General features: G+C 40.5%; 1 protein-coding gene across 8 annotated transcripts in view; it reads left to right on the top strand.

The window, feature by feature from the left end:
* The first annotated feature begins 4,155 nt into the window (after positions 1-4,155).
* SLC44A3 (solute carrier family 44 member 3) overlaps positions 4,156-19,793 on the top strand; it is a 40,566-nt gene continuing 24,928 nt past the window's right edge. For 2 of the 8 annotated variants that reach the window (XM_048313585.1, XM_048313583.1), the window contains exons 1-9: positions 4,159-4,324; positions 5,034-5,141; positions 7,519-7,661; positions 8,108-8,244; positions 9,670-9,763; positions 11,133-11,302; positions 11,855-11,944; positions 12,571-12,695; positions 14,378-14,564. In XM_048313585.1, the coding sequence (XP_048169542.1) occupies positions 4,256-4,324; positions 5,034-5,141; positions 7,519-7,661; positions 8,108-8,244; positions 9,670-9,763; positions 11,133-11,302; positions 11,855-11,944; positions 12,571-12,695; positions 14,378-14,564 (1,123 nt within the window). In that variant the 5' untranslated portion in view covers positions 4,159-4,255. Of the gene's footprint in view, positions 4,325-4,718; positions 4,828-5,033; positions 5,142-5,645; positions 5,692-7,518; positions 7,662-8,107; positions 8,245-9,669; positions 9,764-11,132; positions 11,303-11,854; positions 11,945-12,570; positions 12,696-14,377; positions 14,565-19,793 lie in introns of those variants that run through there. The other 6 variants (XM_048313582.1, XM_048313584.1, XR_007205551.1 and 3 more) reach the window with 6 other exon arrangements.

Here is a 19,793-nt window from a genome sequence, read left to right as displayed (position 1 = left end):
CAGGACTTGTGCTATGCAGGCTTGTTTCTGCCCATACAGCTTTCACAATCTGCCCTCTTCTTCCTTGGTCAGTTTTATGCCTCCCTATACTAGTTCTAGCCTCCCTTAGCTCTCAAGTTCCTACTTTTTTCAATCTTCACCTCCTTTTTTCAGCCATTTCCTCCTGTCTTTCAGTCTCATTCACATCCAGCCCCACCCTTCCCTCGAATCCTGCATGCTGTCCCTTGCATGCCAGTCCTCCCTCCACCTCCTCTCTCTGGCTGCCATTCCCCTACTGTCCTAGACTTACATTTTCCTTCTGTTTCTAATGTCTTTGCTGAGCCAGTCCTGGCTTTCAGTCTGTTACTGTAGCTCAACAGAGGCATAATGGCCTACTGTTTACAGCATTAGGTTAAATGCTTTCATTATACTCACCTTTTTGAATCCCTAATCCTCAGAGAGCTGCTAGGTTCTGCTTTCCTTATCAGCCAAGGTATTCTTAATCAGCTCCAGGAATCTGTTTAGCAGCAATATCCATTTCTCCTTTTTCTTTACATTCATCTCAGGACAAGTCTTTGTCCACTGTGCCTGCTCTCCATCAGGACAATCACTGATGTGAAGGCAAAACAGTGGAAGTATGTGGCAGGTCAGAAGCACATATCAGGGTTGCCCAGACTGTCTCTGTCAGGTCTGCAGTACACCATGCAGGCACAGTCTATAGATTCTTTAGCTATGAAGCTTGTCAAGTTGACTGAGCATACACTGTGATTTATCAAAGTGGTTTGGGTAAATATGGATGAAGTTTCTCAAATATGAGAAAAAGCAGAAAGCATTTCATTCTCCTTGTCCATTAAAAATCTCTGATCCAAATAATGTGTAAGAATTTCTTTACTACTATCCAAGAAGGGATACCATATTGTCTGCTTCTTTAATTTCGTTCTTAAAAGTGGCTAAATAATTTGTGCTGATGTTTTCCAAAACTCTTCAGCGCCTGCCATAAGAAATTTCAGGCTCAATGGTTCAAGTGAGATGAGGTCATAAACACCAGGTCTTAGAATGCAAACCTGACTAGCAGCTTGAACATAATAGGAGGCATTATGTTCAGTTTCTGGGTGTTACAGTTCAGGATATTCCAAGAAGCATAGGTACATACAGAGAACAGAGCCTGCCTGCTAAGCTATTGTATGTAAGCAAGACCATTTGAGAGTGATGGAAATTATGCTCAGCTGCACCTTCTCTAATTAGGCAGAAAATGTTTGCTTTTGAGTTGAGTTTCTCAGTTGCTGTGTCCTGTTATTAAAGTAATTGGTGTCTGTTCCTTGTCCTACCCAGAAGGGGATACAGATAGGGATAGTCATCTCACTTAACCAGTCTAGCAGGGAACTGTCATGTTTTCATTTAGCATCTTCCTCTCCCAATCCACATTCCTACTCCAGTTTTAACCAGGTAGGTTTCTTGGTAAGAAAGTTGAGCCCTAAGTGCAGACAGCACCAGGATTCATTCTCAGTGAATAAACACTACACTCATAAGAAATAAGAACTTTTTGATTAAAGCTTGGAGTCAGGAAGCTTGGAGAGCCGTGGAGTCAGGAAGCTTAATTTCTTATTTGATTTTTTCTGTATATTCTGTGTGACTTCATGAAAAACAAAGAGTCGAAAAATGCCCATGAAGTTACACTGCTGCTCATCTCTCTTGCTGATGCTGATAAACATGTCTGAAGATGGTTAACATGAAAAATATCCTTTAAAAACTACTAGTCTTGGAAGCGTAAGTGTTAATCTCCCTTGTTGTGGTTCCCCCACTGCAACACACCAAGCAGGTTGAATGGTTAATGTCTTAAAACACAAATAAATCACTGTGAGTTCCTGGGTACTCCAAGATTGTAAATATTTTCTTTTCCTTTACAAGAAACATTACGTACTTGAAAGATCAGCGAAGATTTATAAGTGAATGTGGAGCCTCATCATACTAATCTCCCATGGAAGTGGCTGTAGCTGGATACAAGATTGAAATGAAGATATTTGTATTATAAAGTTGGCATCTTGTGCATGTAGACCAGGGGACTGAAACCAAAGGCTCCAATATAGGCTTCTCACCAGAGAGAGAGCACAAGCCGGTGGACACCTCTCTGGCCAAGTCATTAGTGCTCACATAAAAGGAAAAGTTCTCTAATAATACTCTTTTTCCAGAATTCATTTTCATCTCATTTCTATTTCAACACTACAAAATGTCACTTCTAAGATTCCCTGCTCCTCACCGAATGGTCGAATGACTCAGCTGCAGAACCAGGCTCTATCCTCTCAAAGCGGTAGGACAGAAAATTCAAACTTGATCTTTTGGGCAATTTTGGGCAGGATTGGACAAATAACAAGCGAGAGTTTTTGGTATTGCACTTTGGATGTGGATGTTTAAATCCTTTGGTCCGATCTCAGCCTTGCTTCCTGGTATTTTCTTCAGCTGTAGCATGTGGATCCTCGTTTGTGAATACTGGCTCACCATGGTGCGAGGCTCTGTGCATTCATCCCAAGTGCTGAGCTGGAGCTCGAAACTGGGAACCGAGCCCCACCTACTGACACATGATAAAAGTACTCAGCTGCTACTAAGTAGAATAAATGTTTTATTTGATCATGTTTGAAATTCAGGGAAAAAAAGTACTACAGTTAAAATATTTCATTTAAATTTCTTTTAAAAAAAATCCTATTCTAATCTTGAGTTATTTTCTAGTATTTCTAAGATAATTTCTGCTAGGCTTGCTGAAGAAATGAAATAATTATGATTGATACTGCTCAGTACAAGCAGGCCTCTACTGCTGATTTCAGTGTTTTTACATGAACTTTGGTTACTTGGATTCTGGAGTTTATTAAAAAACATTTGTTCCACTTGCTGTTTTCCTCTGTTCACAGTAAGAATGTAACACAAATCTTAAGGAGGATCATTCAAAAAGTGCCAGATCAACAGCAAAATATTAGCATGTGGTGACAGCAAGTCATCAGATTCTAATATAGGCCTTCATCACTGGTATTGTTGTTCAAGATGATTTTTCTTAATCAGATAATGATTCTGTCTCAGAAAACTCTTTGTGTCTAGGTTAAAGGTTATTAATAATTCTGGTTATTTTTCTTAATATAATAAAAGAATTGAACTTCTCTTATAAAAAAAAGGTTATGTTTCATGTGAAATTTCACATTTGTATTTCAAGGCAAAATGGCTTTTTCCACATATTTTTAAAGCGCAATAGCACAAAGTGAAGGAAAAGCTATTTTCTCTGTTAAGGTTTTATAAGCAAAAAACTACCCTTTCAGTTTTAGAATTTTATTCTAATTTTCACCCAGATTATGAAAACTCCCAAAGAATTGATGGATAATGAGCATTAAAAGACAGAATGCTGATAAAGACAAGAACTATGAGCTGGGTGGGAACTAAACAGTTTAATAAATCCTTTGTAAGACATAGAGTTTTTAGAAATCTTTCTTGCTGTGTTTCTTCAGAACCTCTTCTTGGGAAGGTGTGTATGTGTGTGTGTGTGTGTGTGAATTTAAATCAGAATTGTACCAAGTTCTGTCAAAACAGTAAGAATGTTAATTTTGGAGATATTGTATAACTTAAACTTTTGGAAAAATGTAGTTATTTCCAGTCAGCTTAGAAGGACTCTGAAATGCTCTGGGGCAGAGATGAATTCCTTTTTTTTAAAATCTGTTTCTGATATTACCTATTTACCTACGTTTGTCACCAAGGCTTTATGCTGCACTTTCTCCAGAGAACTGGAATATGTTGGGTTTGTTTTGCTTTTCTTCTCTAGACAAGGCTAGCCTAGTGCTGTGTCTCCTATACAAGATGGACCGATTCTTAAACAGTTTTGCAAAACACCTTTCATTTAATTAAATTTTATTGCAGTTGCAGATGTTGTGTTACTTCTTAAAGAGGACATTTATTTGTTCCACTGACTGTCAGGAAAAGAACAAAACCATTCTTTTAATATCCTTTCAATTTGTAATTTTCTCTAAATTATTGAGCTGAATTTAGTGAACATAAAATTAAAAAGGCAACAGGGACAGCACAGAGAAAACATGTTATTAAAAGTGGCTGATAATTCCTGCATTCCTTGGTCATCTGAGTTACAAGGATTGACCTAATTTAGTGTTATTCCTGTTATTGCAGGCTATTCCTGCATGCAAAATTCCTATGAACCTAGACGAGAGGTATGTATCGCCTAAAACAGCACGTCAGCGTGATGTAACTGTACAAACAACAACCAAAGAGAAGCTGAAAAGGACCTATGACTGACTGCGTATCGATAATGCAGCCAGAACAGCCAAACGGCTATCAGCATCAAAGGGCTTTACAGGTAGGAACAGCCCCCATTTTGTGCTGGCAGTAACAAACCTTCAGTTACTCCCAGATATAAGCTCATGAAGGGTGAAACATAAACCTGCCACCCTGGCCGGGGGCCCTGTATAAACCTGAGGCTGTGGAGGAGCTGCCGGCGGCCCCCGAGAGCGCGGGGCGATGGCCGGCCCCGAGCGCTGCGGGCCCCGAGCGCCTCTCCCGGGAGCCGGGCTGCGGGCGTGAAGCGCCCCGGGGCAGCAGTGCCGCTCCCTGCCGCCGGCGCAGCTGCCCCGCCGCTCCGGGGCACGGCGGCCGCCGCGGCGGGCGGAGCTGCTGGCGGTGCCACCGCCCGGCCGGGGCGCTCCGCCCGGCCCGGCCCCGCGGCGCTGGAGCCGAGCCCCGGCAGCGTCGCCCCGCCGAGGCGGCTGCGCCCCGGTCCCGCCCGCCGCCCCCGCGGAGCACGGCCCGGCCCGGCCCGGCCCGGCGAGCGCGGCCATGGAGCGGAACGGGGGCCGGCGGCAGGTGAGCTCCGGGCCGGAGCGTGCCCGGGACACCGGCGGGGGCGGGCAGAGAGAGCGGGGCGTGCGGGGGAGCAGCGCACCTCGCTGCGGCAGAGAGCTGCCAGGTGTTCGGCATTGAGAGTGCCAAGTTACGCGCTTACTGAAATCTCCGCAGTTTGGAACTTGATTTAATTTCACAGGAAGTTTATTCTGTTGTTTTCTGTTTAGGACTCTGGAGACAGTATTTCTGAACGACAGGAATGGAGACCAGTCGCTTACAGAAAGTGCACAGACACTCTCTGGCTGCTCCTCTTCTGTCTTTTCTGGGCTGGCTTGGTAAGCACGCTTGTTTGGTTGGTTTTTTCCTGGAAGGAAAAATCAGATCCAGTGTTAGTGGGATTGCCCAGGGACGTGTGTATGTCTGTCGCACTTCTGAGTTCTGCCCGCGTGCTTCAGATACCATGTATACAAAGGGCTGGGTTATGTAGAATTCGCTTTTTTGTAAATCAGTCCTGGCTCGGACTGGGCTCTTTATTCTACTTACTCATTGTGGCTTTAATATCTTGCAACGTGTGTCCATCTGATGCTACATTAAGTCACTATCTGTCCCGTGCTTACAACAGTGTGCAAGCTTTTGGGAACAGGCTTTGTCTTTCTGAAGTGTGGATAGGGTTTTTTATGATATGTCTGTGTCTACTCAGGATTCCCATAAATACACTTTTTAATTCCATGCATAGTAACTTTTTAAATGGAAGCTAATGCAGAATATTACCTACAGATTTTGAATACTGCATGAATGTATGGTGAACTTTTGTTTTTTACCTGCTGTCTAATGTTTAGTGCTTTGATCAGTGGAGGGAATGCCACAAATGAAACCTGTCAAATGGTAAGGATTTAGGATTTTTGTTTGGTTTCTCTCACTGTTTTTATTGCTCAGTTTCTGTGAAATAGCTTTTTGCATACATGTATCAGTTTTCTTGTGTTTGATCTTATTTTTAAAACATTCAAGAAAATGTAGTAACTCTAATTTGTTCACATAGTGAAAAAAATTGAAATCACATTAATAGCTCTGTGGAAATGGGTATCACAGCCATATATAGATATACCCCTGCAACTATTACTCTGTTACTTAACAATATTTATGGCTTGTATCCAGGATTCTGCACTTAAAACAAAAAGAATCACCTACACAGTGGACCTGTAATACCCACCTTTAGAAAGAATGCCAGAATTTTTCTGAAAGCCTGTTTCATTTGAGTTATAGTTCCAGCTCATTTCTTGCCTTCTGAGACCATTTTAATTATTAACAAATACTTGTTCTGTAAACAAACTGGATCTGGAAATATTTTGTTATTGTAGCAAATCACATCCACAAGTAGTATGTCAGCTTGAATTGAGGAGTCTTTACAAAGATGTCCATATTGAGACAGCATTAACATGCCATCATAATTTTTAAAAATTACTGAACTGGTTAAGACTGCAAAATAAGAGTCTACTATAAGCAAAAATGAGGACTAAAGAAGCACGTATGTACACATTTGTGTATTGAGATGTGTTTTTGCCCAGATCCAATCTTTAGTCACAAGCATTAAAAGTAGAAAAACAAATAAAGGCTCTAAAGCTTAAGTAAGAAAACAGTTGTGCTGGATCTGACATGTGCAATCTGTCTCAAGCACAGCCAATATTCAGCCATATCCATTCAAAGTAGTAGTGGTTAATGTGGGACTGAGAAATTTTGCTGCTGCCAGCAGCTGGCGCATAGCCACAGAGCCTAGTGATTGTCCTTGGTGGATGTGAAATGGGACTTGCACCTCATGGGAAAGAGGAGAAGATTGGGTCACTGAGTTCTTCAATAGCTGGAGTGCTGTGGAGACAAGCCTTTGGGTAAAGTAGTACTCAGGACTTCACCAGTTTCAGAGAAGAATTGCTGCTTCTTGGCACTTGCAAAGGTACTTTCCAAGGGTTATTTTGGCTCTCACGAGGTACAGGAGGGTTTAAGCTGCATTCCTAGACAAGGTGTTTTATTTTGACTAAGGATTGCTGCTACTTGGCCAGCAGAGGTACTTAGCAGCCTCTGGGGTTTACAGGAAGATGATCTACTGGAACTTTGATCTGACAGCAGAACAACTAAAAGGTCAGGGCAGTGTCACCTAAGTGTGCGGTGTAGCTTTCTCCAGGTTTTTCACATGTGTTAAGGAGTGCTCCTTCCGAAATTTCAGGTAATCTTCATATTAATTATACTTGGTGTTTAAAAATACCTCTGATTAAATTCACTAGCAGCTTCAAAGACCCATTATGGCAGCAGATCTATTGCCCAGGTGAGTCTTGAAGGTCACCCTGTAAAATGAGATGCAGTGAGTGCATGAAAAATCACCATTTGAGTGATCTTGCCTAGTGACACACATGAACTTCGCTAGGGACAGTGTTCAGCATCTTACTAATGCTTTTATTTTAATCAGGACCTCTATCTTTCTTTTCCTGTGTTATTCTGCTTATTTTTTATACTTTCAACAATAGATGAAGGAAAGCTCTAAGGAAGCAATAGGGCTAAACTTGTCCATATGACTTGCTCTGGCCTTGTGCAGAGGGGTAAATTTTAGATTTAACTGTTTGCAACTGCAAGACAAAAATGTATGACTTAAAAGGAATATTTATTAAATGGGAAGAAAAAGCTATCGTAGCAGGCTTTCACATTAAAAAAATATTTTAACAGATGTTTATAAGTGGCTATGCTGTGGTGGCTGGTGCTGCAGAAAGACTTGTGCTTGGATATGACAGCTTTGGGAACATATGTGGTCGGAAGAACACTCCTGTAGAAGGAGCAAATCTTTCTGGATTGGACATGACTAATAAAAAGTAAGTACATCAGATAATGTCTAAATAAATCAAATGTTTGAGAAGTTAGTAAAATGCATATCTTCTAGTTGTCAGTCATATACATCTGTGTATCTATACATCATTGTATTGAAAGGCAACAAAGGTGGGAGTAGTGCAAAAGAGGAGTGAAATTAAAAAGTTAAAACAGAATTTGAAAATGTGCTGCATTGTTACGCTTTATGCAACTGCCTTCTTAAAGAGGGTCTTAAATGGGACTTCAACCAAACAGGCAGTCATTCTATATGGCAAATCTTTGTACTTAAGGAAGTTGCAGGCTGCAGTTCCCAGTCATTCTACTGACTCCTTCTGAAAAAGTTTCATTTGCTTTGTAGCACTTTAAAAAGATGGAAAGAAGGTTCAGAATTAAAACTTACAGCAAACCAAGAAAGCTTGTTTTTGAGAAGAGGATCTTTTTTTCTTTCTAGGTATGTGTTCTTTCTGAACTCATGCAGCCTGGAAATACAAAGCCTCAGAATCAGTTCACTTTCCTTGTGCGTGTCAAGTTGTCCACAAGAGCAGCTCAACTCTTTGGAAGATCTCCAGAGTTTTGCAAGGAATAATGGTGTGCCACAGGGAATATGAGTATCTTAGTGTATCTGTAGAACAGTTGAGCAGCTTCCACTTTGTTTTTTATGTTTCTTACACTAGGGAGTCATACCTTACCATTAATTTCCTGAACAGTTCATGGTAAGGGAAAATAAAATGTCTTGTTTCTGCTTTATTTCAAAGCCATAGTTTCTAGCTCTCTTATGCTAATTAGAAAGTTGTTGATCAATTCCTGCACAGTGCTGAGGTTATGTAGCAGAAAACTGACTTCTGAGAATGAACTAGTGAAGTTTGGCAGGGGTGCCAGTAAGTGACCAGAGTTCATATGCTGTTTGAGAAACTTGTCCAATTGGTTCCTTTAAATTTAATTAAAATTATGGTGGAATTACTAATTCCAGGAAGACACAAGTGTTTTTATCCCTCTAGACATCAGATCCCAATGTTTGGTATTCCATTTTGTTGTAGTTTTGCTATTCCATTTTTGTTGCACCTAAGTACCACACAGCCTCTCACTTCCCAGCAAAACCAGGACACACCTAGAAATTTTATTTGATTCTGGTGTTCAAGATGAAAATGCTATCAGAAGTAGCTGTTGTGTGAAAGAGACTCCAGTTTATTCATGTCCAACATGTAAATAAAATAATCTGTAGCCTAAGCCTTATTTCATGGAGTTTGTAGAAACTTCAGACCATATGAATGTTAAAGGCCATTTTTGTTAGAGGTCAGTATCCCATTCTTTTTTTTGTTTTGATGTTTTGCTTGGCAGGGATTGCTATTTAAATTGACAATATTTGTTTCCATTTAATTTCGAGGTAGTTTGACATCATTTGGTATGTACAGAAAGGTGTAAAAACCTGTGGTATTATACAAGTATTTTCAGTCTAACTAAACATAATTGTATCAAATTCCAGCTGCAGCTGCTTACATGTTTATGTCAAAACAGAGAGAAGTCTTGCATTTTGAATGGCTTGGATGTATCCAGACTTTCTTTCCCAGAAGCGCTGTATAATGGAGCAGAGTATTATTAGCAGAGTACCTGGTAATATTTCACCAACATCCCAGCGCAAGTTAGGTTTCTGCATACATATATATTCTCTTCTAACTCATGATGGTCTAGATCTATTGTGGCTTCCCCCGTTTTACGTTTTTCTCTTATCCTTATGAGCAAGGATTAATAGCCAAGCATGGCACTGTGGAACAAACAGTGTGCCTGCCTGGAAGATAAGTGTAGTTAAATCGAAAAGGCAAAGGGTTCTGCAGAGCTTGCCTTCGATTTACTCAACTACCTAATTTGTTACTTGCATTCTCACTGGGATATCAGGGATGACAATGGCCTGCTAAGGGATCAAACCAGAAGTGCAAACAAAACTTAGTTCTTAATGTGTTTTTCTCTCAAATTTTTACTAATCTTCAGTTACTTTTTTCTTTTTTTACTTTTTAGGTTCTTTTCTTTGCATTTACAACCTGAATGTTTCCAATTACACACTAAATCCAAAGGCAGCTCAGCTCTGTCCCACACTGCCAGTTCCACCAAGGTAAGAATTACTGGGTATTTTATAATATCCCTGAGTCTGAACAGCTTCTTATGGATTGTTACTTCCTCACATTTTGTGTTTGGCTTGATAGTTCACAGTCAGGATGGTTTTGTTTTGTTTATTTATTTTTGTCTGCGTATCCTTAAGAGTTCTTTTTTGTGACTGTGAACATGCCAGTGTCCTGTCCCACAGAATAAACAAGGACTGCATTCCCTTCATTCTTCTACCCTTTAGACTAGAGTTTTCCCTCTCCAAATTAGGAAAAAAGCACTCCATATGAGGAACAACTTCCCTCCTGCACAGACTTTTGCTCTCTCCCTCAATTCCAAGGATGTTATCTGGGGCTTTGCTTCTTACCCTGAGCCCAGAAATTTCCATCAGAATAACTTTATAGCCAGCTGGCTTGAAGCACGGATCTGTGGATATTGCTGTCTTTATAATCTGGCATTTGTGAGTCAAAATTCTTAAACCCATAATTTTAAGTTCCACTATGTCATGAAAATTCAGCAGAGAATTGGAATCTCTCTGCAGAGCTAAGTCATCTGGTCTGAACAGGAGAAAATGGAAGAGCAGGGTGAACAGAAGAGAGTAGGAGACACATAAAAACGTTACATACAGTGGATCAAGGGACAGCATGTAAATTGATGAAAAACTATGGCATGTTTCACTTATTTCCTCAACTTTCTAGGCTTTTTTTCTGGTTATCAAGGAACTTAGCAAAGTTATTCATCTTGCACAGTAATATTTCATAGTAGAAGCAAAGCTAGTTAGAGGAATTTTTAACTGTTGATGACAAAACCTCTCCTTTTCAGGTAAGAATATGCCTTTGACTGTTGTAGTGCAGCACTGCCAAAGTGGGACAATAAATATATGCAAGAAGCTTGGCTGAGAGTGCCAAATAATTTTGTGTAAATATTTGGTGCCATTAATTGTACCTTGCACACATTGTTCTGGTGTGGCTTTTAGAAAGCTTAAATATCATAAAAACAATGCAAACTGTTTGTGATCTAGAATTATCTACAACAGCATAGGTTACAGCTATGTTAGCATGAACTTCTTTTTTACATAAACACATGGGAGCAAAGCAGATGGAGCCTGACTAGAATGGGAATAGGAGCTGTGTGCTGATGGTGATAGTAGTTAATGAGAGAGTTGTTAAACTTTTTCCCCAGGCTGATCTTGAATGGATCTGTTCTGGTATAGTGAAACAGGCATGGCACCATTAGGAGTTTATTTTGCAGTTGATAGATAAAACTACCCTTTATAACAGAATGCTCTGTGTGGAGAATGGCAGGATGGATCTCTGTGGATTTTAAACTGTTTGTCCAGTAATTAATATTTTTTACTGCTTTTGTTTTTAACCTTTCAGTAAATCTTTTCCATTATTTAATCGATGTGTTCCACAAAATCCTGAATGCTATTCCAAGTATGCATCTGTCTTAATAAGTATGGTTAATGAAATGGATGTTTTTCACCGAATTCTGAGTGGAATATTGGCAGGAAGAGATACTGTGATAGGACTGAGTGTCCTTGCACTAGGTAAGGTTATAAGTAAAAAGTGAATAATGATATTCAATTAAAAGGTTAAAATGTTTCTTATAAGTCTATATGTTTATTTCAAAAGTGGATTTTTTTTTATATTCTCGGGGCATATTTTAATATTTTCTTTATTTTTAAGAAAGAGTGGTCAGGTTTTATGAGGAGGTGTTTAATAGACTGGTGAAATGCAGACCTCTGAATTACCAGATTCTGTGTTTCATTACATGGTTCTATACCTCATTTTAGGGGACTGTAAGAAATTGTTGATAAAAAAAAGGACATCAGCATGAGCACTTGAACTTAAATCTTGTATAAAATGTTATTTAAAAAGCTAGTAATTCCTGTGGTGAAATATATCAGCTATAGGTTCCTTGTTATTTAAGTTACAGGTAACTGGGTGCTTTAAATGTTAAGAAGGTTGCCAACTTTACTAAATGCTGTTGATTTTGAGACTACTGTTTAAAAATAAAAGCCAAAATTCTACAAGAACCTTAAATTTATATTTAAAATCAAAAGGTTGTAACACTCAAACTTACTACATGTATTTTTCAGCCTTCTCTTTGATACTGGTTTTAGCCTTCAGATTCATTCAGACCCTCCTCATCCATACTCTGATTGCACTGGTTGTTTTTGGTTTGTTGTGTAAGTATATTTACTGTTTCACTGAACTGAAGGATTAGCAGCTGAACAAACAGTTATCCTTTTTTTCATGGCCATCCTCAGTAACCTTCAGCTTACCATAGTCATTTCCAAACTGAGGCCTGCTTGCCTTTTGCTGCCAAGGTCTGGCTGTGCTGTTCCAGCTGCTGAGTGTTAGGATGAGGGTGATGTTTATTGTTTTTATAGATGCCTAGAAAAAACATTTCTTTTGGCAGATGAATGCAGTTATGAAAATGCTACTGTTTCAAAGAATGTTTAGTGAGCTCTTATACTGCCTGCTTTAGAAAGGGACAACCATAGGAATGTGTCTGGCTAAAGCTTGTCATGCCGTTAAATTTAGCTTTGTATCTCCACAATAAAATTACATGCCTGAGCCTTAGAATAACTGCAAGAAATCCAAACATTCTGTTGTGGTTTTACCTCAGTCTGACTATTGGAACTTTCTCTGTGATCACTGATCCAGTGCCTCACTTTGCTAATTGGCAGTATTCCTGAGCCACGTGTGGGTTAGCGGGGAGGGCGGGAGACTGGGGAGGGAGGCCAGGCAGGCATCAGCCTGCCAGCAACAGCATGCACTGCCCACCCTCATGCTGCTCTGGTCTGCTCAGTCATCTCAGGTGTTCTCTGGTGGCTCCATTATGACTATAGGAATGATCCCAGCACTGAACTGGAAACAGAAAAGGAAAACGTAAAGTTCCTACTTGGATATGCCATCTTCTCAACAATAGTTACTGTAAGTAATATTTTGCCCTAAGCAATGGCAGAGGCCGTAACTTGAACACTTGACCTACAGTGGTTCTGCAACAGTAAAAATAATTCCTAATTCTATTCACATTGGAAAATGAGAATAAAATCTGAGATCTTCTTACATGCATTTAAATATAATCATAAAATCATAGAATGGTTTGGGTTGGAAGGGACCCTAAAGATTCCGAAAAATCTAGTTCCAACTAGATTTTTAGGCCCCCCCATCAAAATGACAAAAATAACTTTGTAACTTCATTGTGAAACTTGTTTGTCAGCCCTGCCACACTTCAAACCTGTGCAAACAGTGTTAATGTTGTTGGTGTAAAAATGCAAGAATTTTTTTCCATCCCCATTTTGTTCTGCATCAGCTCACTGGACAATCATGTTGAACAAACACAGGGGTTTTGGCTGAGTATGGACAGGAGATCTGTGGATTCATCCCGCCCTGTCAGTAGGAGAAAGGGGTGGCAGCTCTTTTAGACAATAAAAGGGGCAGTGAAACACAGGCAGCATTGTCTAGACCTCAAGTTCTGGGGTCAAATTCTGGTTTTCTCTCACTGATCTTGTTTTACAACAGAAAATCTGAGTGCCGCTTGCAACTTCTTAAGTGATTTTTTCACTCTGATGTTGCAATGTTAAAGGAGCCACTGCTCAATTTGAGGGTACAGTCAATTTGTGCTTCATGAGACATTTGTCAAAGTGATTGTCCTGTTTTCTTAGAGATGAGTAAGATCTATATGGAATTTGCCAGATATGAACAGTCTGACAGTTTACAGTGACAAATATTAATGTGTCACAGATAATTTTTTTATATCCTCCATAAGTCGTGACCTTTTTACATCTGCTGATGCTAAAGAGGTAAGAAAAAGTTTCTTTGAATGCATGTGTGTTCCAGTACAACTGACTGTTGTTTGCAGAACTGTGGGAACATCCACTGCTGCAGGTTATGCTTCTCTTCAGAGCTGGTAGCCTCTTTCTAGAGCAGGCAAAAAAACTAGTGAAGCAACTGCCACTGGTTGTATTTATTGTTCTATATATTCCAACCTCCCTTTTAACTGCTGTTCATAGTTCCTTGTCACGTACAAAGAACTGGGGTTATTGTGGGGTTTTTGACTCAGGGTTTTGTTATTGGAGGGTTGGTTTCTTACTTTGGGAAGACAATAATTTATTTAGATAAGTTTTCATTTTATGTCTGCTTTGCTTCCATACATACATAGCTCTCAAACTAGTTTTGTTGTGGACTACAGGAAAGGACTGGTTCTCCTACCATTGTGAAAGTGAACAGTGACAAGCTGACCTGAGTAGAAAGAAAGTTTAAAAGTTCATGACATGCAGGGTATGTGAAAGCAATGTGTAGTGTTTAATGTACATTTACGTTTGCTGTAAAGCAAAACAAACTGTTGCATTAGAAGAATTAAAGTTTTACAAAACCTATTTTGTTTAAAAATTCAGCAGCAATTATTGCAGAAAACGAGATATTAATCCACAGGCTCTTTGGGAACATAGGGAGTGTCTCAGGTGGATTTTCCAATGTGTAGTAAGATTATCTAAATTGCTTTGCTGTCATGTCTTTGTGAAGTCTGTATCCTCTGATCCCACATTTGACCACTCTGATAATTTTCTTGAGGTAAAACCCCCAATAATTTGTCTTTTTATTTCCTGTAACAGGTTGTTCTGCTCTCCCTTATCTTTGTACTAAGAAAGAGGCTTCAGTTTGCAGTACAGCTCTTTCGAATTGTTGATAAAATCATTGGCAGAATTCCTTTCCTCCTGTTCCAACCACTCTGGACCTTTCTGATTCTCACTGTGTTCTGGGTATTTTGGGTTGCTGTATTACTTAGCTTAGGAACTGCAGGTAAGTAAATGATTTTCATGTTTTTGACTGAATCCTATCCATTTCCTAAGTTCTCTTCTTACATGTGGGACCTCTTGGTGTTGGTGTATAAAATGTGGGCTAGCATTGTTACATGGCAGAGTTACTTGTTCCCTTTATTTTATTTCCCACTTGTTGGAGTCTTCTACATTTCCCTTTTGCTTCCATATGTGGACTTGAGTTTGTTCTTTCTCATTTATTTGTTAATAGATTGTGGTGGGTACAGTATATGTTTGGTGACCTTAAATGAAGAAAGCAACAGGAAGGAGGAGACAGCTTTTAGTGCAATTGTTACAAAATGAGAATGTTTGTCTCCTCTAACTAAACAATATTAAATTGTCACAAAGGCAGAACATTGCTTCAGAGCAGTAGTTCAGTGGCAATTGCTATCACTTGGACCAGTGCAACAGTGTTTGGATTAATCCAGTGGTTCATGCAGTTGTAGAGGAGGTGCTCTGTGTAAAGTCAAGCACTATGAAAGATTTGGCAGAACAGATTTTTAGTATGGAAATGGTATTACTGAGGGATATAACTGTAAGATCTGTCACAGATTGAACCAGGGTCATTTGGATGCTGTCCCTTGGCCCAGCACCATGCCATCCGAGAGAGAGGTTGTCCTTCCCTGGAACATCACCCAAAGAAGTGAAGCTAAATGCTGTGTAGCTCTGGGGATAACTCTTCATGTAGACATCAGCCTCTGTCCATGAAAAGTATTATGATTTGGGGGCTGGTATTTTTTTCACTTTCAATTTCTAGGGCCACTGTTAGGAGCTAATTGTTATCCTTTGGGTTGAAACGGATGTAGAATTGATGTGGACGGAGACCCTTGTTTATGGGTTTTCTCTTTTCTGAAACTTGGCAGTGATTTCTGTGTGGAAAACCAAATGCAGTCTTATTCTTCAAGTGCTTGTGTGTTACCATTTTATTTTGGGTTTCCACCATCGCTTGAGACAGTGGCTGCAGTAACTCCTTAGTACAGACTTACAGTTTGCTGCTAGGCCAGGAAAGCCTCCAGCCTTTCCATAGCTGAGCCCATTTGGCAAAGCTGGCTGTATTCCCTACCTCCATGGATCAGGTACCTCACTCCTCTTAGTTCACAACTGCTTCCATCTCAGTTAATTCTGGCTCTTTAAAAGACCAAATTCACTTCTAACACAAGAAGCTGAGTCCATGCTGGCATTGCGAATCACACCCATTGCTTAGGCTACATTGGGATCTGTTTCCCTCCAGCTTTCATTGGCCAGTCATCCAGATTTGCAAGTCTGTTTCTGCTGCTTTTTTCTGAATAGCTCATGTCTGTCAGGAATGGCTCCTTGAAGCCGCTGATAACCTGCTTCTCCTGCAAAAGGGTCAGACCTAGCGTGGCCAAATGACTCGCCTGCTGTCTCTTTGTGAATGGTTCCTCAATAAATAGTCAAGCTGATGCCCTTTGCTTTAGATGTCATGGATATTCCTTCTCCACACTCCTTTGAGTTAGATTTTCCCAATACAGAAGCAGCATTGTTTGCTGGACACAGCTCTATATTGATGTTGTTAGCTTTTCTGCAAAATCTTTATAGCATCTATGTATGGATCAGACAGACAGCAGTAATTCTGAAACTGGCCTTGTGGGATACCTTATCACTGCTTCAGACCAGGCTTTATAGAAAGGAGCATCTTCTGAGCTATCAACCAACTGTTCATTTCATGCACCTGCTTGGATCAGATACAATTTAAGATAAACATTAACTGTAGTAAATTTAGTAACAGGACAATAAAATTAATTATAACACACAGATTTTCTAAATGTATAATTAACAAGAACTATGAGAGGAAATATTACATCCTTGATGTTAAATCCAGCCGACTTAATATGCACACATAAGGATGTAAAGCTTGCCCTTGTTATATCTAAGTTTAGAAAATGCCAGCTGAGTCTGTTGTATTCAAGAGCTTTTGGAAATGCAGCGGTCATTAGAAGAGTTGAAATATTTTATCTCACGTGACAGAAGAAGCTTGATTTTAAGGGCAGGATGGGAAATTATTTGGGTATTTAATGGATGCTTTTACAGACTTTGCAGGAAAATAGTGACTTGCACATTATATCCAAAAGCAAATTCCACATATATTCACAGGGGAGTAAAATCCAATGAAAACTGCTTTTGAGAGGCTTTTTATGCTTTTTCCATGTTGTGCCATTCTCCTTCATCGGTTATATTCTGTTTCCTGCTAGGCATTTTCATTCAACTTTTTTTCTTTTTCCTCTGCCTTCTTGGAGAGTAGGATTCAGTTTATGACCTGCTGCTACATTCATAGTGCAGCACACAACTCCTGACTCAAAGGTATTTTAGGTTTTGTCTTCTCCCTAGCTGATGTTTCCAGCAAGTGATGCAAACAATATAGTACAGAGGGCAGCATAAGCTTGCTGCACAGCAGAGTGATGATAAAGTTTCAGTTTTAAAAGAATTGACTTTTCTCAGATTTTGCATAAGAAGGGAAGGTTATTTCCAATAAATTGCTTATATGAGCAACCTAGTAAAACATAGGTGTGGATGGAGGTATTGTGGCAGGATATTTTTAGTGTAGATGTCAGTCCTTATAAGATCTTCCTGTTAGAAGCATGTTCGTGTTCAGAAGAGTATGTGCGTTTGATAAATAACCCAAATCACTTCTCAGTTAACACTGCAGTCTGAATGCAGATGGAAGATGCCGCTCTGTATCCGCTTATGCCGCTGGGTGAGTTCGGCTCTGTGTCTGTCCCGGCTGTGTCGGTGGCGGCAGTTTCTGCCGCGCTGTCGGACCCTCGCTGTCCCCCGCTGTCCCCCGCTGTCCCCCGCTGTCCCCCGCTGTCCCTCGCTGTCCCTCGCTGTCCCCCGCTGTCCCCCCGCTGTCCCCCCGCGCCCGGCCCGGGGACCCCCGCAGCAGCGCCCGCCAGGGGGCGCCGCAGCCCGCGGGGAGTGCCTCACGGCAGCCCGGCCGCTCATGGCCGCGGGGTGGGAAACTCCTCCCGGAGAAACACGGGAACAAAGGCTGCCGCAGCCCCTCGGGGTTCCGCGGAAGGAGTAATGGATTGTTTGATTCAGCCCTCAGGCTGAGGAGAGCTGTGCGGGTGTCAGGGGGTCCGCGTTAGCTGGATAGCTGTTTGGATTTCCAGTCCCTTACTCTATGTCAGATTTGTTCTGTGATTCAAAACTTGGATGATGAACAGTAAACGAGATTTGGTAATGAGAATATTCCGTTAGGTTGTACTTCAAATTTTCGACCCAAATATGAGTCCTCTGAAATGCTGGCTATTAAAGCAGCTCACCATAAGATAAGTTGGGAGTTGTTCTGCTGTTCTAGGATGACTCGTACTTACACATCCTGTAACGATAAATGCATACAGAACTGTATGGTTAATAATGCACTTTGTATTATTTATTAGTTTCCTACAATTGTCCTGTAAGTGGAAGATATTTCTTTTTATTTTGAGGTTTGGGGGCTTTTTGCACCACTTGAGAGTACTTCTCTGAAGACCTCCAAAGATACACTTTTTCTTACAGAGCAGTTTGTTTTCTTCACGGACAAATAGTTGACTATCTAGGATTAAGCGTGTAAAATACAGGTGGTGATTTTCTTGAGTTTGAAATTTTGATGGTTTTGTCTCGCAAATACATTTTCTGGGGCTGTGTAGGCTGTATTTTAAAAGCAAGTATACCAAGAAAGCTGAAAAAATGAAATGTTTGCAAAGACACTAGTTTTTTGTCTAATACAGAGAGATGGTTTAAATGAAATTGGCTTGCTGCTGTGCTGCACCTGCTCTTAACATTTTCCTTGAATCTGCACTAGTTATATAATATTTATGGTGTCTCTGCATCTTAACGGTTCTGGAGCACTTGATCCTCTCTTCAGCTGTGGTGCACCTGATCATTATGCAACCATGCAGGCACCTTATTTACATCTCCTCCAAAAGTCAGTGTTAACTGTGAGAAAAAAATCTAACTTCTTGGGAACTATAGAAACCTATAGCCTGCACTTGAAAGGTACTTACGCACATGACTAATTTGAAACACATGGATAATCCTATTAAAATCAGTGGGACTACTTAGGCATTTTAAGGTAGGCACCTGCCTAAGTACCTTGGTAATTCAGAATCTGTAACAGCAGCAGAGACTGAGTGAATTCCAGACCTAGAAAACTAGGAGAAATGCCAAGACTTCATGAGACTTTAGGTAGCTCAAGCAGTGGCACCAGTAAGAACCATTAGCTGGCTAAGAATGGAATTCAGCTGTTCTTTGGAAAAGCTGATATATCTTAGGGTTATTGAGTTTTATTGTTTCCTAATTTGTGGGTATTTCACAGCAGAACTGATGTGGCCATGTGGCACAACAGAGCATGTCTTTCAACCTTCCAACACACAGGAGCTGTGAGGTCCACGTGGTGTAAATACTGTGCATGTAGGATGAGAAGGTGGTGTGATTTTTTTGTGCAATGAAGTTGTATCCTACAGGCAAGTGTGCAGCAGAACTGCCACGTGAAGCTGTGCAGCAGCAAAATGAGCAATAAAAATATCTTTCCTGCAGGGGCCTTGACATTCCAATTACAATCAGGTAGTTTAGCTGTAAATACCTTTACATGAAAAAGCACTAAATAAGATAACACAATCAATTCTGTTGCAGGAAGCACTAAGATTCAGTGTATGATTCCAGAACCTTTCCTCACTTAGCAGTGGGAGGCGCACAACACATTTTCATGTTAACAGGAACTGATAAACAGGCTCTCAGTATTCTCGTCAGTGGCTCTTTGTTTGTGATAAGGAAATTGCTGGACTAGACTTCCCAGGAATTTTTGTCTCTTACAACAGCCTGTTGCTGTAGGCATCAGCAAAACCTTGCAGCAGCAGCTGCCGAGTAAGGACATCTGACCTAAGTCTGGAAGTCCCAGAATGTAGCTGAAGGTACTGCGTGCACCCACTGCTGACTGGTGCCTCACTGCTCTGCTGTGCTGGCTGCCAGAGCAGCCCTGAGCTGCGAGTCCCGTAGGGAAACTCTCCTGGGTTCTGCTGCAAACACTTGTGCCTGTTCGCATTGTTAACATCACTTCTTTTGAAGTACTGGCAGCAGATCAACATTTGTCCTGATCAAAGGCTTCCAGATTTGGTAATTCAGCTGTACGGACTTCAGTTCTTTACTGACTTGTTAATGTTATCACTAAGAGTGTATGGTACACTGGAAAGATTCATGATTGTGTAGT

This window comes from Corvus hawaiiensis, chromosome 9 (assembly GCF_020740725.1).
Source record: "Corvus hawaiiensis isolate bCorHaw1 chromosome 9, bCorHaw1.pri.cur, whole genome shotgun sequence".
Lineage (NCBI taxonomy): Eukaryota > Metazoa > Chordata > Aves > Passeriformes > Corvidae > Corvus > Corvus hawaiiensis.
Note: the sequence above shows the minus strand (reverse complement) of the source record. Positions and strands in the feature narration are given on the sequence as shown.